This window comes from Equus asinus, chromosome 21 (assembly GCF_041296235.1).
Source record: "Equus asinus isolate D_3611 breed Donkey chromosome 21, EquAss-T2T_v2, whole genome shotgun sequence".
NCBI lineage: Eukaryota > Metazoa > Chordata > Mammalia > Perissodactyla > Equidae > Equus > Equus asinus.
In genome coordinates this window covers 25,951,560-25,977,968 of record NC_091810.1, presented here as the reverse complement: position 1 = coordinate 25,977,968, position 26,409 = coordinate 25,951,560, and the positions used below count along the sequence as shown (strand labels likewise).

The window sequence follows — 26,409 nt, the reverse complement described above, 5'->3', positions numbered from 1 at the left end:
TACTCCTTTGTGACAGTTTTCGTTTTTGTGACTATTAAAAAGTAATGACAATTTAATGAGATCTTTCAATAATAATAGTAAGAAAAAAATCATAAAATCCTCACCTGATATTATTACTAGAAATAGAAACAATGAGTTCAATATATTGATTTTTGGTTTTAAATACACTTTCTTAGCCTGATTCTTATTGAGTCACCTTTAAAATGATGCAAACTCAAGTTATGAAGGACTCCCAAGTCAAGGCAAACGTTCTCCTCAGTGGTGCCAACATATATGGGCTGATTTAGCTTTTCTATGGCCAAAGAGGAAAGGGGGTGCATTTGGTTAAAATCCTCTATGAGAAAGACATGCCAGGTCCTAAATTAATGTGAGGCTAATCTAGAGCAGATGGGGGAAGGGCAGGGGTTGTAGCTGGTAATAAGTAGAGTCAAATATTTTTATTATTAAAAGTGGAGTTATTTAATTTGTATGTCAGATCTATCCATCTATTTCACTGAACTCTTTTTACTTTTCATAGATAGAAAGCAAAGTGTACAAAAGACCACTTATTTTGGAAATAATATGGATCCCACCAGTAGTTTACTTCAATCATATCACAGTAAAGTTGTTAAAAATAAGCAAACCTAAAAAACTACGCACGCAGTTCATAATCTTTGCAATATTTTAAAAGATAGAGGTGTAAGTAAAGATTTAATAATCTCCACTTCCATGTCTCCCATTCACTCCACTGAGATAACCAAGATAAATTTTTTCATCATTCTGTAATTTTCTCTACACCAATTTAAAGAGATGCTCATATTTAAGTTTTTACTTCTTTTCTTCCATAATGGGAGAATGTCATAGCAGTATTTAGCAATTTTTTTTGAGTTAACAGTATGACTCACTATGCAAGGACTTTCCAAATTGATTCTTTAGATTTAATACATTCTTTCCAGTCATTGATGGCATTCCATTTTGTGAATGTTCCAAATATTGCTCAACTTTTGCATTGATTGTTTCCAGGTATTCCCTTTGTACTTTCAATATAATCCAAATGTAATATAATTGCTCATCATGTCCTGATTACGACTGTAGTCTCACTGATCCTTGTCCACTGTGTAACAGTAGCACTAACTTCCTTTCAATACCGTGAAACTTCTCTGCCATTTTCTACATGTGGGTTTTAGTTCTGCTTTTTTTTTCTGCAAAGAATGCTTTCCCTGCCCCATATCATCATTGCATTGTTATCTCTTTCTCATCCATCAGATCTACCCCCTCTTCTTTTCCTTCACAGGATATTTTAGGGTAAAAAGTTAGGGTAAATTAGCATACAAAAAATTAGGGTAAAAAGTTAAACTTCTGTAAAAAAGAGACCCCAAAATAAATGCCTCAAACAAGATAGAAGTTTACTTATTTCTAATATAGTGATCCAGAGTTGGTGTTCCAGATCAGCTGTGGTTCTGCTCCATGTAGCTACTCAGGTACCCAGGATAATGGTTGGCCCTTTTGTCTTCAACAAGATCTCTTATGTCGTTGGCAATCTAGATGGTGGTTGTGGTGGGTGGGTGGATGGGTAACATCAAAGTTTGTGGAGATTTCCTCTCAAACATAATAGGTGGGAGTTTTACTGTTATTTCTGCTTACCACATATATCTGCAACGATGTCTAGGAAATGAATCCTCTGGTTAGAAAAGTAAATTTTATCTAAAACCCTATTACTATGAAAGAAAGGAGAACATATTTTGGTAGACAACTAGAAGTCTCCAACCTACAACACTCATCACAATGTGTAAATTATATATTTATTTGTTTGATTTTTAACTGGTCTTCTCGTCTTTCTATTACATAGTGAGCACAATTAGGGCAAGGTAGATGCCTGCTATCTTCCCCAGTTTATCTTCTGCCCTTAATCCCCTTCCTGTCTTTTAGTAGGGGTTCAATATAAATTTGCTAAATGACTGACTGAAAGAATAAAGAAATTTTACAGGTGAAGAAACTAAGATTCAGAGAAGTTAAACAATTTGCCCATTCCTAGAGGCTGGGGGACAATTTTCCAGGAATGTTGAAAGCTTCATACTGCAAATAGATGGCTTAACAAGATAACTAGTAAGCTCTCTTCTAATACTGAATTTCTATGATTCTTTGATGTGGTAGGAAATTAGAGCACCCCAAACAAGATCATGAAGCTGCTTTGTGAAGGAGGAGAGCTAGAGAAATTAGAAAATATACCTTCTTTCTCATCGGCTCAGTCACACAGAACTCTTCCTCACACCATTCCATCCTAAATTCTCACAGACTCCATCTACATCAAAATGACAACCATTAATCTGAGATGCTAGAAGACTGCAGCAAACTTGCTACATAATCTTTTTTTAATCACATTTTTTCTGGGCAGGGAAAGTAAATACGTGCTGGGCTTAAAAGATTTCCTGCTGGGCTACAGGCTGCCTGGGAGAATAAAAGTAAACAGATAGTGAATGATGTTAATAAATGTCTTTATCACATACTCTTTTTAATTGTATTGAAAAGAAAGAAGGAAAGAAAAACAAGATTTTGAGAGATAATCAACGTAGATAAATTGAACATCAACTAAATCTTCTAGTCAGCCAAGTATGAGTGTCCATTACTGTTAATAATAAAATGTTTATTTTTAAAATGCTTTTCCCCCAAGATAACTAATTCTGAACCTCCTTTTCTTTGTTTTCCAAGATATTGAAGACTTTGAAACCAAAACAAGAAGCACTGTGTCTGTCCGAGAAGGTCAAGGTGTGGTGCTTCTCTGTGGCCCGCCACCACATTTTGGAGGTATGGTGGGGGTACTTTGGATCTCACTTTTGTTGTCACTCAGGGAGTAAAGTAGGCACATTAGGTCTTGAAGCCAATGGTAGCCCTTCATCAAATCAAAGGGACACTTGAAAGCTCTTCAAGTTCATCGTACTGCATGCAAACAGTTCTACATCCAGATATTTTCTTTTAAAAATATTTATTCAAGCAGTCACTCAACAGAGATGTTCTTAAGGATATGCAGCATGCCTATCTTGTTATCAATTTACCCCACTAATTGGAATTAAATTTTGGATGGCACCGAAATAGAACATCTTCTAGCAATGGTAGAAGGCAAGCAATAAATGCCAATCTCTACTTTGGAAGAATCTGAATTGGCAGTGAATTAGCCTGTTGCCAGGGACCTATACCACCCACTGATTCTCTCCCCCTGGGGGTTACATTTTCTCAAATTCCACGTGGGAATATTTGGTAGATTCTCAGCCAACAATGAACCTGGAAGAGGCAGTGTGAAAATAAACATGGAGCCATTTCGTTTGGTACAATCCAATATCATACCGACTTTATTGTAGTTATCTTAATAATAACAGCACGTACTTACATAGCATAGATCTAAATACTTTATATGTATTGACTTTTTAAATACTCACATCAACTTCATGAGGGAGATACTATTAGAATTACACTTTTACAGATGAGAACACCAAGGTAGAGAGAGGTTAAGTAACTGGTCCAAGGTTACACAGCTGGTAGGCAGTGGAGCCAAGATTCAAACCCAGGTGGTCTCATTACCAGACCCTGAGCAGCTTTTAACCACCACAGCCTTTATTCTAGTTGATTTCTACTCTGGAATGGGAGAATTTTGAATAGATAAGACAAATATTTAAAAATAAAATGAAAGCAACTTTTTTCCCCCTAATATTAAACCAAATCACGTTTACGATCCTTGAAAACATTTTTTCCATCATTTTTATTTTTACACAACCTTGTGAAATGCCAATACAAAAAGAAAAGGGAACTAATTAGAAATTAACAATATTTTTATTCAATGTTGTTACAGTATAGCATGGCATTATGCTCACCTGAAATGTTAGGGGAGATTTACAATGCTTTCAATGTTATCTTGAGATAAAATAGTATAGTTCCAGAGCACACAAAAATTGGATGGTGCTTGTATTTTAACCATAGGAAAATTATTTTCAAGTGTCATAATCTAAGATGACAAGATAGGCAAAATCATGTCTGCAAGTCCTGTCAGTATATACCATTTTATTCTCTGACATTGCTCAAAGATTCTTGACAGAATTGAAGACTTTTCAATTTTGTTTACTATAAATAGGGATAAAGGAAATGTGAAATATTTGTAAATGAAGAAGTCATATATTTTTAAAAAGCAGCCAGGTAGGAAAAGCTTTCCTTTATCACCTTGTCAACTACCAACATTAAAGAGTATGTTGAGCTTTTAAAGCATATAAGACCCTCATTATAACGATGCCCCTCTGCTTAATGCCATGAGATTAAGTTACAGATATACAAAAACTGCCTTAAATTAAGACCTCTATAACCGAATAATTAATCCCTGTTGCATATGAGTTACGGCAGACATGCCTGATATCAAATTCTATTATGTCATAAGTCATGTTTTAGCAGGATTCCAAAGGTATTTGTCAAGGTTGACTTCACCCAGTTATCATAAGAACTTTCATCCTGATAGCTCTAGGATGTGCCACCAGCTTCCTCATCTCTACAAGGGCAGGAAAGATGGAATCCTGTTCTTTTGTTCTTCATAATTCTCCTAGATGAAAACTGAGGAAGTATTGGCAGACACTCTTTGATCCAATTGTACAAATAGTCATCAACTAGCCAGGGGAGAAAATAATAATAATAATAACAGTTACCAGTGATTGAACTGTTACCATGAGCAGGCACTCTAAGGGCTTTCCATTTACCTTCTCATTCCCATTATTCCAATAATTAAGAATAATAATTTTAAAGTGAAGAAACTGAGACTCAGATAGACTAAGTAAATCATTTTTCAGTTAACAAATAAAGGCAAGATTCCAATCCAGGACTTTCTGACTTCAAAACTGCCTGTGGATAGAAGACTCTATAGTTAATGCTTGACCTCAGGTTGCTTACCAGTTTCAATAACTCTTACACCTCCAGGTTTGCTAAGAGCCTTGAGAGTGGCTTTAACTGGCTCATTTAAAACAATTCCTTATTCTTCCTTTTCCTGCCTCACCTTCCTGTGAAGGTGAATTGTGCCAGGAAAGACTTCAAGAAAGAAGATACACACATTGGTTGGATAACCTTCAAATTGGATCAGTGAATGGTTAGTGTCAACACTATAGACAAAGGCAGACATTGTCTGTCTTTGTCTGTTATTTGTCCTTTGTTTAGGTCTCCCACATACATTTATATAGTTTTCCATTACTATGTAACAAACTACCAAAAACTTAGCAGCTTCAAACAACGCCCATGTATGAGCCCACAGTGCTGTAGTCAGAGGCCATAGGATGGTGTGGCTGGGCTCTCCGCTCAGTTTCTTACAAGGATAAAATCAAGATGACAAACAGACAAATTCTTTTCTGCAAAGTCTGAGGATGAGTCTACTTCCAGGCTCATTCAGGTTGGCTGATTTCCGTTCCTGCAGTTATAGGACAGAGATCGCCATTTCCTTGCTGGGGAGCTGTTGAGGGCCACTCTCATCTTCTAAAGCTGTCCACATTTCTTGCCACATGTCCCTCTCCATCTTCAAAGCCAACAACAGAGAATCTCCTTCACTTAAATTGTCTCTAATGCTTCAAATCTCTCAAGCCAGGACGAGCTCCATCCTGTGTAAGGGCGCATCCGATTAGGCCAGCTCCACCAAAGATAAATTCACTTTCTTCAAGTCAACCACGCCATCTAATCTAACCTAGTTATGGGAGTGATCGATCTTTCACCATATTCACAAGTCCCAACACACTCAGATGGAGGGCAGGGGTGAATGGATGTCATTTTAGAATTCTGTCAGTCACAATTTGCCTTCCAAGATGTTTTCCTTCCTTTATTTCCATCACTCTAAAGGCTCCATATTTGCTCACCTACTGGGCAGACAGAGAGAGATGCCCTAGAAGTACGTAAATTGGGGCAGATGGGATTAGCAGGGCAGGATGGAGCAAATATTAGCATGGCTGAGTTATTTTTAAATCTGATGTATGAAAAGCAGAGATTCACCATAAATATTAACACATCTTGTCATAAAGAGAAGTACTACAGACTCCATAGTAATAGAAGGCTGAAATTTTCACATCATTTTTTGGACAATTTGGTCCTGTTGACTTTCTCTATGTACCCAGTCAGCAGCAATAAGTCTCACAAGTAGTTCAATCACAAGGGAGAAATCATGTTAAACTTGATATTATCAGAACATCCTGAGTTCTTTATGCTTTCTCTCTACGGTATTCACAGAAAACTTGCAAAACATTTCTTAACAAGGCGGGCCTATCAAATATATCTCAGGGTGTTTTATTTTAAGATCCTACAGGAGAGTAATGAAGATTATCAACTAGACTGAGTCCTGGAAATTTACCCAGCAAAGAGTGGCTCCTGGACCAAAACAAAAGATAGAAGTGTATAGATGGATTTCCCATGAAATGATTCGTCACAACTCAATGAAATACAGTAATGAGCATAAACCAAACTGATCAGGTGCTGTCGTATGGCTGTCCTTTCTTCCAAATAGACCAAATTAGACCTGACTCTACAGCGGCCTTCTTATGGATGCTTCCTACCCTTTTTTTAAGGCAACCACAAATGCAGCTGTGCTCCTCTTCTAGGAAGGGAGAATTTACACATAAAGTTTATTCCAGGGGGAAAGGTACCCATAGTGAAACAGAAAAGGAAGCTAGGCAATAATGCAGAACACAAAACTGGCACTTTCTGCTTTATCTCCTAGAAATGCAATATTTGGAAATAAAACAGAAAGCATTCCCTGTGATCTTAGGGGAGAAGTATATTCACTTCCTCAATCCTAATCGGCAATCAGCTCCATGAATGTGACAATCTCTGCCACGAGAGCCAGACTCAGCCTTTGTTTCCATCTTCGTGAAAAATGTAACTCCAAAATATTTCAGAGAAATGTAAGTTTTACTGAAAGTTTTGTGGAAACAACACAGAGAAGGCCACGATGTACATCTGATTGAAACACTGCGTTCCCTATTAGACATCACTTTCCTTTCTCCTAAAGTCTCTCACCAATAGTCTTTGACTTCTCTCAGCTCCCAAACAGTCTCTAACAATCTCTTCCATTTCCTCTTATAGTTCTTGTCCACAATGTGGATACCAATCTAGAAAAAAATAATTCTTCTAGTTGGCCTCTTACTACTCGGTGGAATCCAAATATGGTAGTCAGCTAAATAAAAACCTTTTCTTCTCTCCGCTATGTTGCTGGAGGGTTCTAAGGTCATCCTTCTACACACAGGTTTATGTGACAGAAATAGGCGGCGCAGTCTTAATTTCACTTACTCATTTGGGGAAGGGGTCACCGAGCCTTAGGTAGACTTTGAACTGTATGCAGAGAGGTGTTTTTCACCATAGGTTCTCACTCACCTCAAGGCCAACAGTAGCTTTTGTTAAAAGTCGCAATCACTTTGAACAAAGATTCTGCACAAGTCATTTGCAACAGGACGGAAAGTAGAATTTCCTCTAAATTTTAGAAAGGCACTTAAAACCCTTGAAGCCAAAGCTATTGGATGAATCTGAAAATGAGCAGTCAATAGATCTTCACACATGCAGTGAGCTAGCCCAGCCTCACAGGAAATTTTATTTAAAAATGACAGAGTGAGGAAATAATACATGTTGTCTAAAATAATTAAAATCACCTTCACTATGAAATAATAGTTTCACCATGTCCAAAGTAAAGCACATTCTTTCCTTTTATTGTCTGGATATAAAACTCTCAATCCTGAGCTCATAAAAATCATAAGTTTAAAATTTGTTTTAGAGGAAATGTTCCATTCTCTCCTCACATACAACTTCTAGGTTGATAGAACAGTTGAATTTATGGCAGTAGTTTGGAGCATCTGTGTCTGTAGCAGAAAGATAGCACTGTTGTTTTAGCCCAGCATTTGTATTTACGTCAATAAAAATGTTGACAATTCAACTTAAATTGGAAATCATTTCCAGCAAAATCTCAAATTGGGTTATAGAATAAAAAGAAAATTATACTGAGAAAAAGTGCAAAATTTTCATATCCCCTTGCTCCTAGTTAGTTTGTTTGTTGTTTCTGGAGTAAATGATATTGGTATTGTCTTAGTAGGTAGGTCATATTGTCAGTAAAAATGTTAGTCTGGGGTTGTTTGTGTAAAAGGCAGACAGGCACAACCATTGATGACTGGTGGAATAATAGTGATAATAACCATCATTATTGAATCTTGTTATGTGTATTAACTCAACAAATATTTATTATGTCCTTACTGTCACTTATTTTACTGAGTTTTATGGATATAGTGGAGAGCAAAGCAACAAAGTCCTTAGTTCCGTGAATCTTACAATAAACAAATATAAGTATGGCAGATGGTAATAAAAGCTAGAGAAAAAAATAAAAGGGATAAGGAGTGGTGAGTGTTGCTATTGTATATTCCGAGGTCAAAGAATGCTTCATTGACATTTGAGAGCTAATGGAGTGAGAGAGTGAGACATTGAGTAGGGCAGTTCAGACAGAGGGAACAGCATGTGCAAAGGACCCGTGGTGGGACCATGTCTGGAATGCTGGGAGAACAGCAATGAGGCCAGTGTGGATGAAGAAAAACAAGCAAATAGAAGAGTAGATGAGGATAGAAGTACCACTGTCAAGATATTTTAGAACCTTTGAATTTTACTGTGAGCGAGATTAGAAGGCATTGTATGGTATTAAGCAGAAGAGTGACATGCTCTCTCTGACTTTCAGTTTTAGAATTTTTCTCTGGAGAATAGACCATAAAGGGGCAAGAATATAAGCAGTTAAATGGTGATGACAATGATTCAGGCGAGAGAGAGTGGTGATTTGAACCAGGATGATAGCAGTGGACAGGTGGATAAGTAGCAATCTTCAGTACATATTTAGAAAGTGTAGCTGAAATAATTTCCTGAAATATTGGTTGTAGAATGTAAGAGGCAGAGAGGAGTAAAAGATAACTCCAGGGTTTTGGGGCTGAGTAACTGGAAGAATGGAGCACCGTTTATTGAGATGAGGCCAATTAAGCGGGAGCAGATTTGGGGATGGAGGAAATCAGGGATTTGTTTTAAGAAATGTTTACTTTCAGATGTCTATTAGATATAAGAGTGCAAATTTTGAGTAGGCAGCTGGATTTACATGTCTAGAGAGAAAGGTCTGGTTTGGAGAGTGAAATTTAGAAGTTACTATATAAAAGAGGTGTTTAACACCACATGGTTGACTAATAGAAAGAGTGCCTACTATGCACTGGGCACTCAAATCAGCATTACGTATACCTCAACTCAGGTAACACTTGCAAGGAAAACTTCTCCATTTTACACACTCAACAATTGTGTTAAAGAGGTTAGTGTTAACTTGGCCAAGATCATGTGTCTGGATTTGGGATCCTGTTTAAACACCACTACATTTATTCTGCTGCCTAATTTTGTCTGGCATAATCTGGCCCGTAAACAGACACTTAATAATTGCTCAGTAACATATACAAGGAGACGGCAAGTGTTCTTATCTCTGTTGGAGAATATGCAAACACCAACCAGAGGGTAGACTGATTTGCCTAAAATTAGTGTATAGTATTACAACTAGAAAGATTATGCCTCTCCCACTCCATGTAGCTGGCCAAAGTCCCAGAGTTTATTTCTCTAGGTCCCATGCTCCACATATCCTCTCCACGTTCAGAATCTCATTCACTCCCAGGAAGAATGTTTTCCTTACTTTCCAGCACATCAAACAGAACTATTATGTTGCAGCCTGTAACCAGTTGTATAGCCTAGAGTTTCTCAACATCAGCACTATTGAAATTTAGGGTGAGATAATTCTTTGTTATACGGTTTGTCCTGTGCATTAGTAAGATGTTTAGCAGCATCTCTGGCCTGTACCCACTTGATGCCAGCAGTATCTATTCTCCCAATTAAGAGAACAAGAAATGTCTCCAGACATTGCCAAATATCCCCCAGTAGGCAAAATCACCCTTGCTTGAGAACCACTGGTATAGCACACTTCTTACATTCACTGTGTTAGTTTTGCCCATGGAGGATGGGAATTGAGAAGAAAACAGGAAGTCTGGTCCTGGCATATTCGCCTCCCATGACTTGCCCAGTCTTCCTTAGAAGGAGGTTTCCAGGAAGTTCACACAGAGCTGGCTGTGTTTTCATTCCTTCTCCAGGTAGGGTCTGCCAGTGCGCAAGCAGTCTGAGAGCTCCTTGGAACCTAGCAATAATAGGAACTCAGAGGGCCTTTACATAGTGGTTGTTTGTAGGCCACAAAGGCAGCCATCTCCATGATTCCAGACAGGAGGTGTGTAAATCAAAAGGGATCTAATAAAATCTAGGTGGTCAAACAGTAATTGTGGAACAAATGGGAACTCAAATAGGAGTGATTGTAAAGGTGTCAGGGCAGCTTTCTGGGTTACATCATAAACTTGGTCAGCACTAACACTGATGACTTCAACCCAGGAAAGGAATTGCTTTTCTTGGATTAGGTCTTTCCCACTGAGCTAGCATAACCATGATTTACCACCCAAGATCTAGACACATTTAACCCTGGAGCACTGAGCAAGGTTTGCAGTAAAGTACACTCATTCTGGAATATTCCAAAGGGGGGATTTATCCACTAAATCTGAGCACTAAGCTTCAAATTCTGTATTCTACTCATTTATTTCCTATCTCAAGAAACATGGTACCAATTTTGAGGTCCATACTACAGAACCAGTGGAAGATGTCAGTGTCAGTGTTTATCATTATTGGTCTCTTTCACATGAGATACTTCCCCTCTAATAAAAGAACATGCCATATAATGGGTATAATTGCATATATCTTTTGTGTTTGTATTTTAAACATCATAGTACAAGATATAGGGCTGTAAAAGATGTCAAAACATAATCATGCTCTGGGGAAAATAGGATTTGTTGTATGCTTGAGAGAGCAGCAGATAGAACCTTCAATTGCTTACTGCAGATCTGCCATTTCTAATAATAATAAAATTGTAGAGGATGGTGTCAGTGTGAAACTACAGACAATGCTTCAGGAAGGCCCAATTATCAGTCCGTTCTCATGTTACTGCTGAATCATCATAGGGAAAATGTATCACAATCATTAATAACAGATAAATGTCATAGATGGCAGAGAAAATATTTAAAAATTCAGTGGTTTCAACTTAAGTGGCTCATGAATTATACATTTAATTAAGAAAAGCCAAATGGGAAGGATTTTAAACTTCCAATTTGCAAGGTATTTTTTTTTTCTTTCCCCATTAAAAAATATACAAATTAAGCACGGCAGTAGCTGATGATGGAACAAAATAGATAAAAGCCCCCACTGCAGGCTGGCTGTTTGGATGAATGGGAAGAGGCAGCCATGAAGAGAAATAAGCAGGGACAGATGAAAAATACAGTGACAGGAGAGCCCACAGCTTAACATCACCAATTCACAGAGGGGACGCAAAAGGGCAGCTGGATTCTCCTTGCAGAGCTCCTGCAATCTTCCGCTCTGCTCTTTCACCCGTAAAATGAGGAGGATGGTCTGGAAGATCTCTCAGATCCCTTCCATCCCAGACATTCCGTGAATCTATGAACTGAGGAACATCCTCTTCTCCAGGCTCCCACCCGTCACCCAAAGGCAAATAAATAGACAAGTTCGCCAACATTCTGCAAAATCCAGGCTGTTTCCCTTCCTAGCATTGTGCAGAGGAAAATGAGTTTTATCATTGGTATCAGTAATTTTCAAAGTGGAGCTGTGGGAGCATCAGCATCACCTGGGAACTTGTTAGCAAAGTAAACTCTAGCTCCTTCCCAGATCTGCTGAATGAGAAACTCGGAGGGTGGGGCCCAGCAGTGTGTGTTGTACTAAGTCCTCCAGGTGATTCTCATTGCACACTGACATTTTAAGATCTCTGCTCTTGAGAGAATTACTTTTTAGAGATTTTATACATGTGTTCTATTCTCTGCTAATATTAGCTATAAGCATGTTGGAGTAATTTTGAATGACAGATTAATCTTCATTCTACAAGATTCTAAGGAAATTGAACACAGGACAGGCAGTGTTGATGGAGGAGGGAGTGGGTGGTGAGGAACAATTGTCGTAGATGTATGTAGGCTTGGATATACAGAGAGCTTGGGGTTTGGAAGGAAGCCAAAGAGAGCATATTGAGATGCATTGAGAGCGCAGAAAAAGAGGATCAGTTGTAGATACACAGAAAAGAAGACAGGTGGTATCAGAGAAAGAACAAAGGATATGGCATCCTAAGGATCAAGGTTCAAGTCCTACCCCTTCCACATGTTAGCAATATGACTTGGGGAAATTACCTTTATATTTCTAGCTCCAGTACCTTCTTCTATATAATGGGCATGTCATCAATAGCCAATTAGCCTCGTAAAACAATTGTTGGGGTGATGAAACAGGTATGAAATGAAAGTGCTCTTTAAATTTTTATTATTCTTTATGTAACCTTCCCCATTTTTGGACCACATTCTTCCAACAGCTTCGAAATGTTCCACTATTAAAGAAGGATACGCCACATGTAGGAACAGATCAGAAAGTTTTAGCAGCTAAGGTAAAAATGAGTTCACCAAGGGAGAGATGGAAATTACAGTCTCAGGTCCCAAGATTATAAGGTGAAGAATACAAAGATTTCTTGGTCTCTAGTGGCAACCTGTAATTTCTGTTAAGTTATGTTGGATTTCAGAGAGCTAGAGCTCATTCCTCTCCCCAAATAAGCATTGAATAAGGATCCTAAGCTGAGACATGGCCCTGGCAATTTGCTCAAAATTCTCTTTATTTCACAAAGGTGAGGAGTCACTAACAACAGGGGAATCTGAACTACATTTTTTCCTCCTGTATATTTTGAAGAAAAATTTGCTATCTAGATGGCTCTCTGGTTTCAAACAAAAATCCTTTGAGCACCTCTTTCATGGAGACGGAGCAACAGGCTTAGAAGCAAGGTAGCAAAGGACATCAGTAAAGAAACTTAGAAGCAAGAGACTCCATGAAATGATAAAAGACTCCAGTAGGTTCTTGCAAAAGAAAACGAAGATTCAATCTGTGAGAATCGGACAAGAATGTGAAAGCATATTTTCAAAAATAAAAAGCAAATTGCATTTATGCATACTTGATCTAAAAGCATAGACTCTTAGGGAGATCAAAGGAATGTTGACGATGGAGTAGACCATTCATAGAAACATAGATTTAACCTCGCACCCATTGCAAAAATCTGTTTTGCAGCATCTCAAGCAATGCTCATCCTTCCTCTGCTTGGTCACCTCTCATGATAGAGTGCTCATTACCTTATAAATCATCTGCTGCTATAGCTCTGAAGTTTAGACTGGTTTTCTTTATAATAAAGGTCAAACAACCTTCTGTAACCCTCCCCCCCACACACAGCCACAAGTCCTACTTTTGCCTTCTGGACATCCGTGGAGAGGGCTTTATTTAACCCTTTAGGCACATGACAGCCATTTGATCTATGAAGACAGTTCAATTATTCTTCTCAATTTCCCCTAGCCCCCGAGTCAAATCTAAATTCTTATGAATTTCTTTTGTGACTTATCGGCTACCCTTTGCTGCATCTGGTTATCTATCTCTTGATATGCTCGGGATTTTTAATTCCCCTATCAGTAAGGGGTGCTCTGAACATAATATTCCAGTGAGTCATTTCTAGGGTGTTGGAAACACAGATTCCATGATACTTCACTCAGATATAATGAAAGTAAATTGCCAGAAGTAGGATTAGCTATCTGTATTTTAACAAGCTTCCTTAGCGATTCTAATGTGCTCTGAATAAAACACAATACTCCAATCTGAACGGTTCAGAATAATAAAAAATATTTTCTGTCTTATTTTTTACAAGTTGTAATTCACTCTAATGTTTAGCTGTCCTGACAGACACTATTTTCATCCTGTTGTTTCTTTTTTCCATTTACACAAATATAAGATGGTAATTAAAAATTCTAATATAAGAGAAATACATTGTTTACTGAGTAAAAGTCTTTTGTATTTCTTCTACTTACTCTGGGAAAACCACTGTATATATCCCTAGTTTTCTAAATTTAATAATTTGTATGAACAGACACACACACAAACATATACACACAAGGTCACATACACACGTAATTTTTTATTTGATCATACTAAACATCTTGATTTATAATGTGCTTTTCACATAACAATATATCCTAAATCTTTTTCTTCCTGAACACTACTTTTCTAGGTTTAATACCACTTTGTGCATTTTTACATTCCATCCATAAGTGGCTCTTCTTTTTTTCTTTTTGTGAGGAAGATTGGCCCTGAGCTAACATCTATAGCCAATCTTCCTCTTTTTTGCTTGAGGAAGATTGTGTTCCTATATTTTGAATGTGGGATGTCTCCACAGCATGGCTTGATGAGCACTGTGTAGGTCTGCACCCAGGATCCAAACCTGTTAACCCTGGTCCGCTGAAGCAGAGCACATGAACTTAACCTCTATGCCACCAGGCCAGCTCCATAAGTGACATTTTTGTTGCTGTTGCTCCTTGTCCTACCTTTCCCTCATATGTTCTTCATTCCTGATAATAATATCAGACTTCTGTCTGTATAGATGAATTTATTTTTATTGCAATCATTTTGAATTGTTGTTAGGATTTCATACTTTACCCCCTCTTCACTATTAATGGTCTATTTTTGCAGAGTCACTCTTTTCTTCATTCCCCTTCCTTCCTTTCTTTCTTCCTTCCTTTCTTTTGTTCTTTCTAAAATCTGGTTCCCTAAATGTATTGTCAGTGCTGTATTTTTTTTTTTCTTCGTGAAAGAGCTGAAAAAGATGGCAACATTCCCACACTCCCAGTTTCTCAAGGGTTTTTCTATATAGATCAGATTTTAGGTCAGGATGGCTGTCAATCTCTATTACCTGCTCGTACTTTAGAGACTTTCAATTCAGTATGGCTGGGGAAGAACGTTTCAGGTAGTCTGCTTCCACTGGAGAAAGACTGGTAGAACACATCAGAAATAATTAGCCTTTTTTCCATGTCTTGCTTCTGCACCAGGTTTTAATTAAGTGCAGATGACAAATGCACCCTGAGCCTCTGCCTGGACAAGAGGTCTCCAGTTGTTTCCACTGCTCTCCTGTGAGCTATCATTTCCAAGTTCATCTACAGGTGAAGATGTTTTGACCTGACTAGTGTATTCCTCTTCCCCACTGCCAGAACCTATACGTTCCACATATTTTGGGCATCCACTTTGATGCGGGGTTGGTGAGCCGAGGAGTCGAAAGAAAGATTTCTTAGACTCTTAAGATCTGGCAGTAGTGCTCTTTTATTTAGAGAATAGAATAGCATGGGGACAGGACCCATGGGCAGTCAGAGCTTCTGCTGCGTGGGGACAGGACCCACGGGCAGTCAGAGATGCTGCTGGCATGGGGAGCTGCTGCTGCCGCCACTGGCATGGGGACAGGACCCATGGGCAGCCAGAGCTGCTGCCGACATGTTGCTGTTGCTGCTGCTGCTTCTGCTGCCGCTTTTGCTGCAAAGTTGGGTGGAGAGTAAGGCTAAATTTAAGGCATAGGTATGTGAGTTATCTCTTTACAAGACAAAGAATATGTTAAAAAGTTAATGGTGTCAGTGCCCATAGGGTCCGGCCATTTGGCTGTCCCACAAATTTTTAGATAAGAATCAAACCGGATTGAGTAAATGGCAGAAGTCACCGCTTGATTTTTATCCTCAGCTTAAGACAAAGGAGGATTTGGTGGCGGGGGGGGGGGGGGGGGGGGGGGGGGGTCAGTTACATGAGGTTGCCAGACAGTAACCAACTTAAGTTCTTGCCTCTGGCATTAAGAGTTTCTACAGATAAGGCCATCCCCCTTCTTCCTGGCACAGAGAGGGAGGCATCTTTACAGATAGAGGTTTCCCTTAGAAATGTAAATCTTTCCCAACAAAGGGGCAAGCAAATTCCACTCCTCGGAGCCTGCTTCTCATCTGTAGTTTTAAAATTAACCAGCCTAAAAATCCTCATCACCTTTTACACCAGTCATATTCTTCCACTTCCCTAGATATAAATTCAATTCTACCTAGTTTCCATGATACATATTACTTCTTAGCCTTCAGATAGTACCACTCTTACAAAACCTTAATCCATGAAAATATTTTACTTTGTTCAAAGATTTCTGGCTAAAATCAAAAATTGGCAACACATGGGGTCGGCCCTATTGCTGAGTGATTAAAGTTCCAGACGCTCCACTTCAGCAGCTGAGATTCACTGGTTTGGATCCTGGGTGTGGACTTACTCCGCTTGTCCTGCATACAAAATAGAGGAAGATTGGCACAGATGTTAGCTCAGGGCCAATCTTCCTCAAGCGAAAAACAAAAAGGAAGGTGGCAGAAGATTGGCAAAAGATATTAGCTCAGGGTGAATCTTCCTCACCAAAAAAAAAAAACTTGCCAACACATAATTTTTGTAAAGATGTCGAATAACTGGAATTCTCATACATTGCTGGTAGAGATGTCAACTGGTACAACCACTTTGGAAAATTCTTTTGTAGCTTCTTATAAAGTTAAACCTATATCTACTTCATAGCTCACTCCTAGAAGTTTATCCAAGAAAAATGAAAATATCCACAGATAGTCTTATGAAAAAAGGTTAACTTCAGCCTAATACATAATGGTGCTAAGCTGGAAACAATCAATGATACGTAACAGTCCAAAGCTCATCAACAAGAAAATGACTTAACAAATTGTGATATAGTCACAAAATGGAATACTGCTCAGTAATAGAAAGGAAAGCAGTACTAATAGTCAAAACAATATAGGCGAATATCAAAAATATGTTCAACAAAAGAAATCAGATACAAAACAGTACAATTCTGTTTGATTTCATTTTTATGAAATCCAAATACTGGCAGAAATAATCTATAATGATAGAAATCGGGTAGTAGTTACATTGGGAGAGACTAACCAGAAAGGGACATAAAATTTCTGAGGAAATAGAAATGTTCCATGTTTTTTAGGGGGTATGTGGTTACATAGCTTTTATAATTGTTACAAGTAATTGAACAGAACACTTAAGATCTGTACATTTTATAGTATGTTCATTATATCTCAATTATGTGTATCTATACATTTGTATTCATGTTTATCTATGAGATTTCTAGAGATAGATTGATGTTCAGAAAAACTGATGTGTTCTCTTTTATCTTCAAGTTTTTGTTTGTGCTCTGCTCTCTGAGCCATGTTTGTCTGCTCATCTGTTGTTTGGATAGCTCTCATTCATCCTTCTAGTTTCAACATGGAATTATTCTTCTCAGAAGACTTTTCTGACTACAGATCATTCTGGACTCTTTCTCTGGGCTCTTCATGATGCCTCTGTCAAAGCACATATCATCCCACATTGTGATTATCCACCCTAGTGGTAATTAGTGGTAACTGGTGCAAGCTATATGAGGCATAGATTTTGCTTGGTTGTATTCTAAGCCTGAAAACAGTCACAGAATAGGTGCTCATAAATCATGTAATGATTGAATAAATGAAATCCAAGACTGATGGTAGAGTCATTGAACTTACATCTTCAAGTTAAAACTTTTAACAAGTGCCCCTAAGTGTGTTTAATGAAAGCATCCTTCTGACTGTACATTGAGAAACATTGCTTTAACATATTACTGGAGAAATTCAGTGTGCACTTTGAGCCTGTAATATTTTATGTATCTTATAGCTTTCCTTACTAAGTTTATCTGCTTATTCTCTTGACATCTCATCATCACATTCTTAATCGCACAAAGCCAGTAATGGGCAGGGTGACCATATAATTTATCATCAAATTTGGTATATATTTGAATATAAGGAATGTTACAATTACATCAGGACTACAGGCATAAACTGGACAAAGAGGGCACAATTTTATTCTAATTATAGAGAAGTAGGGCAAAGAAGTTTCAGATAAGAATGAATACAGTAAGGATAGTACTTATTTTTTTCTGTTTTCCAGATTTATCTTATGCATGGACCTTCAATGATAACCCCTTATATGTCCAAGAGGACAACAGGCGGTTTGTGTCACAAGAGACAGGAAATTTGTATATTGCCAAAGTGGAGCCATCAGATGTGGGCAACTACACTTGCTTCATAACAAACAAGGAAGCCCAGAAAAGCGTTCAAGGACCACCCACTCCATTAGTGCAGCGCACTGATGGTAAGACGATGAGTCATCTTGGGAATATATTTTGTTCCTGGCTCTTGAAGTCTGGGGAGATCTGTAGAGCTTTCCACTTCCCTCTGTGTCAATGGAGCCACATTATCTATGAATTGAGGTTCAACTCACAAACATGGAGAAAATCAGGTATTATCAGAAATATAATAGAAAATTCTACAATTCACCCACATGGTACAGTATACATGATTCTGCGTATACTGTGCCATCTCTTCTCTGGCGTTGGAGAAGATCATCTTTGCTTTGCCTAAGGAGTATTTTGTTTGAAAAGGTGTTCATTTGGGAGAGTAGGCCTGTGTGTGCATGTGTGGGTGCTGCCAAACTTCTTAACTGAATTAATGTGTTTTCAATGAACACAAGATGCCTCTTTCTTTTCCATAATTATTTTTTTCATTCACCCTTTATTTACCTGGCTGGAAAAAGGGGGAAAAAACTCACTTTGAAGGAAAGCAAAGCAAGCCAACATTAATTATGAGCATTCCAAAGAGGAATGAAACACAAGATTCATGCTAATTACATTCCTCCAGGGAACACAATTCAGATTGGGCTCTGACGAGTTTTGTAGCTTAGTCAAGTCATAGCTGGTACCACATTTAGAGAGCTAGAAAATCTAAGAAAGTCATCGAAGTAGAAAAATTCTCTAGGTGTTTTTTTAATTAAATATTCACAGTGGGAAATGTGAAATGCATCTGTTGGTGCATTTTATGATCAGACTCTGGAATGGAAATTTGATACCTCATAGAGTGTTTCTCCTCTTTGAGAAGTTTAAGAAAAGCAAGAATATAATGCTAATAATTTCAAACAGAATTATGGAACTAGCTCTATAGAGGGTGTTCTTATGACAGAGCTTTTATAATCACTAACCGTCCAAATATATTTGCATGGTCTTAATTCAAAATTCAGCAACCACTAGATTTATTTATAAGTCCAATTTCTTCTCTCTAGTGAGCAATTTGTTCAGGACTGGAAAAGCTCTTAGCCAATAATATGCAGAGAGATTCTACCACATTTTTCCATTTTTTTCTGTCTATTCTTAGTTTCACGTCTCTCCTTCCTAATTTCTTCATTCTTCCATCCCCTCTATTCCCTTTGAAACACTTATGGTAAAAATAGACCAGAAGCATTATATATAAGATTTTAAAAAATTGAACCTCTTCTAAAAGTAGTCAATCAAGAAGACATATCAGGTGTCAAGAAAATAGAAAATATAAAACTTGCTTATTTAGTTGAGTGAAGTAGTGCTCTCTACCTCCTCAACCATAATCTCTTTGAATGTTTGGAATGATCAAGGTCTTAAAAATGAGGCATTTTTATTTTATATATATATTTTGTAAATTTCATCTTCTGTGCAATTATACTGGCCACCAATAAACCATTTATTTTAGGAATATACTATTCTGGTGTTTAGTATATAAGTAACAAATGATCAAAAATTTTAAAGAACCTCAATTTGTCATTGACTAAATTAATTAAGTTAATGGGCTAGCCTAGAGATATATTTCTGTTTATTACAACTGCTCTGGTAAATAGCATATTTACAACACATTAGACTACTGTCTTATTCGTGTCTTAGCCTATATCCACAATTCCTTATTGGAAATTTTAAAATGACAAAAACAGAAATGTTTTTTCTAAGTGTGTAGCAAACGCATTTAGCAGTAAAACCTTGAGGAACTGATGTAAGAATATTTATGACTTTATTTATCCCAGCCAGTGTGATCACTTCATAGGTTTTGTTGCAGAAATACTCATACTTTGGATTAAGAGGTGCTGCATTAGAGCTCTCACACTGTCAACTGAAAAATTCCTTAGTCTTGAACAGGTCTGGCCACATGAGTTCCATGAAGTGGTGACAGATCTGGATATCTCTAGAGAAGGAACTACCTCGATAACTCAGAAGTATTCCAGAATCTAGGTGTATTCAATTCTTAATCAGAAAAATTAATTCTTCTGAAGATTCTGGTGTGGAATAAGGGAAATTTGGGATACTTCTATTCTGATAATTTGATATATCTTAGATATTTCTTTTTTAGGGGCGAGGGGAATGAACTAATTCCTTAAATAGCATCATGAAGTTTTCTCGCCCTCTGTCACTCATTAAAGTATAGAAAAATATTGCTAATAGAAAGACAAAATAATCAGATTTTGGTTAATGAAGCATTTGCTTCATAGAAAACTTCTATTCTCCAGAAATGCTGCCAGTCCTTTTGCTATTTAACAGGTGTGATGGGGGAATATGAACCAAAGATTGAAGTGCGTTTTCCTGAAACTATACAAGCTGCAAAGGGTTCATCGGTAAAACTGGAATGCTTTGCCCTTGGAAAGTAAGATATTCTTTTTCTGGGTTGTTCTAAATTAAAAAATTGTTTTTTTGTTGTTCAAATATTGCTCTAAGATAAAGTACCAAATAGATTTCAAATGCTAGGAATAAATGGAACTTTCTGATTGGAATTTAAACAAACATGCCTAATACTCAGGAAATGATTGGGGCTGCAATTCTCCCCTAAATGTGCTGATATCTCCTCATTGGAGCATAATGAGACTCATTTAAGCAGGACATTGCAAAAGAACAATTGCACTTGTATAAGATGGTGGGCAAGTCACTAAACCTTAGACATGTACTTCATTCCATCTCGTCCTACATCCAGAAAAATATTGCCTGGAGTGTCTCCTTGCTTCATAATCAGCAATTCTTGTAAATGAAAAACCTGCACTGCTAGTTTCCCAAATAAGACTAATTAAAGGCCATTGTGTATAGTGGATAATTAGAATTGAGCCAAACCTGTCCTGGTAGTGGAGGCATTTTGTTTTACTCAGATAAGTGTTTATCAGTGACAGGTTTGGAATGTTTTTAAGCCAGTTAAACATCTGTATTTTTGCGTAGACTATCCAGACATCTCTTTTTCTTTTGGTGATATTCAAACCTCATTTTTATGCCTCTAAATACCAGTACCCAAATAACAAAGAGAGAGATATATAGATAGGTAGATAGATAGATAGGTAGGTAGGTAGATAGATAGATAGATAGATAGATAGATAATAGAAAGATAGACTAGATCTACCATTTGTGAACATTAGTGTACGTATAAATTCCTAGGGACATGGTTAAATCGAGATTCTGTAGGTCTGGGGTGAGGTCTGGTTTCTCTGTTTCTAACAAGCTCCCAGGTAATCATGATTCTTCCTGTCTGTAGAACATACTTTGAATCATAAGAGACTTGAATCTCACTATCTGCTTTGAGGGCTTACTTCTAAATCCAGACCTGTTCCTAACATAGTCATCACAGTTAGAAATAGTGACTTAGATTCCAAACTACGGAAAACATCCTTAAAAGTCTCCATCTTGTTATTAAGTAAATATACCAAGGAATCCAAATAATGCTGGTTACTAATTCTCTTAGGTTCCTTCCTATATATGATATGTTGTAGATCTCAGGTTGTTTATTTTTCCTTTTTAAGTCACAATATTTTCATACAGTACTGGTCCCATTTGTTAATTATTGATCGATTAAATTATTCTAAAGAAAGTGACAAACAGGAACTTTATGTCACGGTTTTTATTTGTTTGCCTGCCTTTTAAGATATATTAATTCTCACATTTTCAAGTTCTCTAAGAAATTTAAGTTTACAAAAAGACATAAAATCTTTTCAGCAAAATACTTTGAGAATTAGATGATTTATTTAAAAAGAAGACCAATGAAAGACAGCATCTATCATATTTGGCATCAGGAAACATGAATTCTTGTAATTTAAAAAAATCACTCATGTAATAACTTTGAAAATTACTCAGGCTAGTTCTCCAGAACTTCACATAAATAAATTTCATTTGTTAAGCATTTATAATTAAAAATTTATATGAGATAGATATATATATATAATCTTTATAATTGCGCAGGGTACATCGTATTTTTATTATATATGAGAAAACTGAGGCTCGGATTGGATAAGTAACCTGTTTGATTTCATGCCTCCGTTAAGAAGGCGAGGGCAATTCAAACCTAGTCCCACCTGATTTTAAGCTCTGACCTTAGAAACTTTTAAGTGAGGGGTTAAAATAACCACTCTTGAAGTCGGTGGAGGTGGATTCACTTCCTAATTTTCTCCAGTGTGGTCTGACCATTAGCAAACAAGCTTCTTAAACTCTGTGAATTTCCATCTTCTCATGGAAGAAGTTATAGTGATACCTGCCTTTCACATTTGTTTTGAAGATTAGAGTGGATAACAGGTTTGAAAAACATTTAGCTGTAGGCTTGGCATTTAGGCAGGAAATGTTCATTGAATTATTCTGAACCCAAAGTGCAGATTCCATTCTCTTTTTGTATAACCAGTGTTTGAGTTAGTGGGGATGGCCAAATTAGAAAAAGTTATCCCCGAGTCTAAATTCTCCAATCTCCACAGCCCATTTCTTTTCTCTTGGCCTCCATATTGATGACAGTATAAGACAGAAAGCAGCAAACAGGGTCAGTTCTGGAGCAGAAAAGAGGAGCAGACAAGGAGAAAAATTTGTTGATCAATTTAGGCTCTGAATTGCTCACAGACCAGATGTCTTAATCATTTATTTCAACATTTTATTTCTAAAAAATTCAAACCTACAGAAACATTGAGAGAATAATATCTGGACAATCATGTCAATCATATACCCTTCACCTGAACTGACCAACTATAAATCTTTGCTACATTCCCTTCTCTCTCTCTCTCTCTCTCTCTGCCCCTCTCCACATAGATACACACACACACACACACACACACACACACACACACCATGCGTTAAAACAGATGGGTATGGGCCAGCCCTGGTGGCCTGATGTTAAGTTCAGCACATTCTGCTTCCTCAGCCTAGGTTCGGTTCCCAGGTGTGGACCTACACCACTCGTCTGTCAGTGGACATTCTATCGCGGAGGCTCACATACAAAAAGAGAAAGATTGGCAACAGGTGTTAGCTCAAGGCAAATCTTCCTCAGCTAAAAAAACAAACAATAGATGGGTGATAAGTAATAACTTAGCCTGCATGTTAGGGGGCATATTTATGCCAACCATAATATTGCCAAATATCCCTTTCCAGCCCAGTTTGCTAGGGGTAGAAGAAAGGAAAAAGGCAGAGTGAGGAAATTTCGACCATCCGATTAGAGTTGACCGTTTGACTTCACTATTTTGATTTGGTCATGGGTACAGGCTGTAAGAATTCATTGGAAGTATACAGAGGAAGTGGATTAACAATCCTAACAGGACAAGTGAAGCCTTAGAATATATGAGGTAAATTGTTGAGCATTCTTAAATGGAGAATTTAGAAATAAGTAAAACTCTCATTTTTCATTAAACTCATGGTGATGGAAACAATCGGTTCATTGAAAACTGACAACCATAAAACTACATATAGTAAAATTTATTATCTTAAAAATGTGTAGGGGTACCTAAACTTCTTCATAAAATTTGGTTTAGCAATATTTGACCCAGGAAAATTCGAGTTGGAAAAATAATAATATAAAAAACCCTCTCGAAATGGCAGATCTGATGTGTATGTACAAAAAAAGTGATTAATAAATTATATGTTCATTGTTAAGTTTATACATAAGAGAACCGTTGCACACGAAATAAAATTAAAGAAGAATGGGGAAATGATGAGAATTACTTAACTTCACTTCATAGAAAATTGTCAAGGGAATAATTGGTTTAAGGGATTATATTCACAGCATTTTATCTGACAAAATTAATCAATGTTGAGATTATGTTTCGTAAGTTATTAATATGAAATTGAAATTCCTTGGGGTTAAAATGGAAAGTCCAAAGCATCCACTGGGCCGAAGTGATAGTGTTAAAATGCCATGTATAAGAAACATATATTTTGTGTCACTAGAATGTAGACACATTTCCTATTTCTTCAAAAGAGCAAAATGTCTGTGAAAATGCTTTGTATACTTTGGAAAATATTATACAAACATGAGCTACTTGCAAAAAGAGTTTTCATATATACTTACCAATAGCCTCCAGTAAACAAATTGCATTGTAGTGGAAACATTGTAAACATACTGAAAACTTTTAGCTTTTTAGTCCAGTATGAAATTTGACATTACCAAATACTATACTGAATCTTCTAAATTTGCAAAATTAACAAACATAAAAAATAATACACTCCCTAGAAAATTAATTAGGCATAATTAACAATCTGAAAATAACAATATCAAACTTCTTGCTTTTTAAATTATAAATCTATATTTGTAGGTTTATTGCCAAGTGTTTTTATCAACCTTATTGAATGATAATTATAAATCATGTTCTCTGACGTCTCTTCATAAAAATATTGCTGTGCCTCATTTGAGTTCATTTATTTTTTTCCAAATATGGAGAGTGTTTTGTACAAATCCATTTCAATCTCCTTGTTCACTTTCTAAAGAACTGCGCTGTTTTTAAAGATGTTCAATAAATGCATGAGAAAAGCTCATTGATTCAGGGAGGAATGAGATCGAAGTTCTTTTTCCTTTTAATAATGTTTCTGAACTCTTTTGCTAAACAACTACCAACTACTACTTATGTTATAAACTCTACCTTCATTGAGCCAGGGTTTATTTATTTTGATAAATAAGGGAAAGGGAGGAAGGGAGGAAATCAATAGGTGAATAGATGGATGGGAGGGAGAAAAGAGAGAAAAAAATAGACGGGTAAATGCCACATCTTATTTCTATTAAGTTTTTCATTTTTAGGGCCTAAGACAGTTGCTGAAATACTGTCATTAAACGTTTGTGGAATGTAACACATACATATTTGTGTAATTAAGAAATATCCTCCTTTATCCGTGGGAATATTCCTTCTCTTGAATGTGTAGACTATGGTCCTATGTATCTTGCTTGGTGTTCTCTGAGCTTCCAAGGTCTGTGGTTTGGTAGCTTTCATTAATTTTGGAAAATTCCCAGCCATTAGTACTTCAAATATTTCCTCTGTTCATTTGTCTCTTTGTTCTTCTTCTGCTATTACCATTAGACTAGCTGTTGCACTAAATGTAATTGCCTCCAGTTCTTGGACATTCTGTACTTTTTTGGTTTTTGTTTTCATTTTTTTTCTCTTTTCATTTTAGTTGGGAAGTTTCTGATGATATTTCTTCTAGCTCACTTATTCTTTCCTCAACCACGTTCACTCCACTGGTGAGCCCGTAAAGGCATTCTGATTTGTACTACAAGGTTTTTATTTCTAGTGTTTCCTTTCTTAGAAATTCCTGGCGCCGGCCCGGTGGCGCAGCAGTTAAGTTTGCACGTTCTGCTTCTTGGAGGCCCGGGGTTCTCCGGTTTGGATCCCAGGTGCAGGCATGGCATCGCTTAGCAAAAAGCCATGCTGTGGCAGGCATCCCAAGGTGTAAAGTAGAGGAAGATGGGCATGGATGTTATCTCCGGGCCAGTCTTCCTCAGCAAAAACAGGAGGATTGGCAGTAGTTAGCTCAGGGCTAATCTGCCTCAAAAAAAAAAAAAAAGAAATTCCTTTTTCTGTGCTTACATTAATTATTTGTTCCTGTATGTTGTCTACTTTTTCCACTAGCCCTTAGCATATTAATCATAGCAATTTTAAATTCCCAGTATGATAATACATGCCCTGTATTTTTTTGTTGAAACTTAGACATGATGTATCAGGTAAAAGAAATAGATAACTAGATTTTAGCATGAGGTTTTATGTTTATCTGGCTAGGAGTTAAGGCTGTGTTTACTGTTTGCTGTGACTGTGGTGTCAGAGGCTAAAATTTTCTCTATTGTCTTTGTTTTTGTCTCCCCTGTAGTCTTTGGGCCTCCCTAGAGACTCTGTCTGAATTAGAGTCTGAGGTCTGCAGTTCTTTCAGCTGTAATCCCCTGGTATTATACAGGAGCCCTATTGATGATATGAAAGTCCTTATTTGCTAAATCTATCAGCTCTATAATTTATGGATCTGTTTCAATTGACTGCTCTTTCTCCTAGTGATGATTCTCATTCTTATGCTTTTTAGGTTATCTAGTAATTTTAGATTGAATTGTAGACACAATAAATGTTATGCTGTTGAACACTGGATCATGGTGTACTTATTTAAAGCATTGGGTTTTATTGATAGGAGTTAAGTTACTGTGAATCTTCTTGGTCTTTCTGTGGCTTATTATTAAGTTTTCTTAGAGTAGATATTAAGTGGACTTCAGTCTAATGCTTGTTTACTACTAAGATGCATCCTCTTACTGAATGCCCCAAATGTTCACTAGATCTCTCTTGTCTAGCTTGGTGGAACTCTAATGTCTTCCAACCCCGTGTGAGCTCTGAAAGCCGTTCTTCGCCCAG

At 37.1% G+C, this 26,409-nt stretch overlaps 1 protein-coding gene across 1 annotated transcript in view; it reads left to right on the top strand.

Annotated features, from left to right (window-relative positions):
- CNTN6 (contactin 6) overlaps positions 1–26,409 on the top strand; it is a 295,600-nt gene that overhangs the window by 166,118 nt on the left and 103,073 nt on the right. The window contains exons 5-7 of the mRNA XM_014843193.3: positions 2,689–2,784; positions 17,905–18,108; positions 20,348–20,450. Of these exons, the coding sequence (XP_014698679.2) occupies positions 2,689–2,784; positions 17,905–18,108; positions 20,348–20,450 (403 nt within the window). The remainder of the gene's footprint in view (positions 1–2,688; positions 2,785–17,904; positions 18,109–20,347; positions 20,451–26,409) is intronic.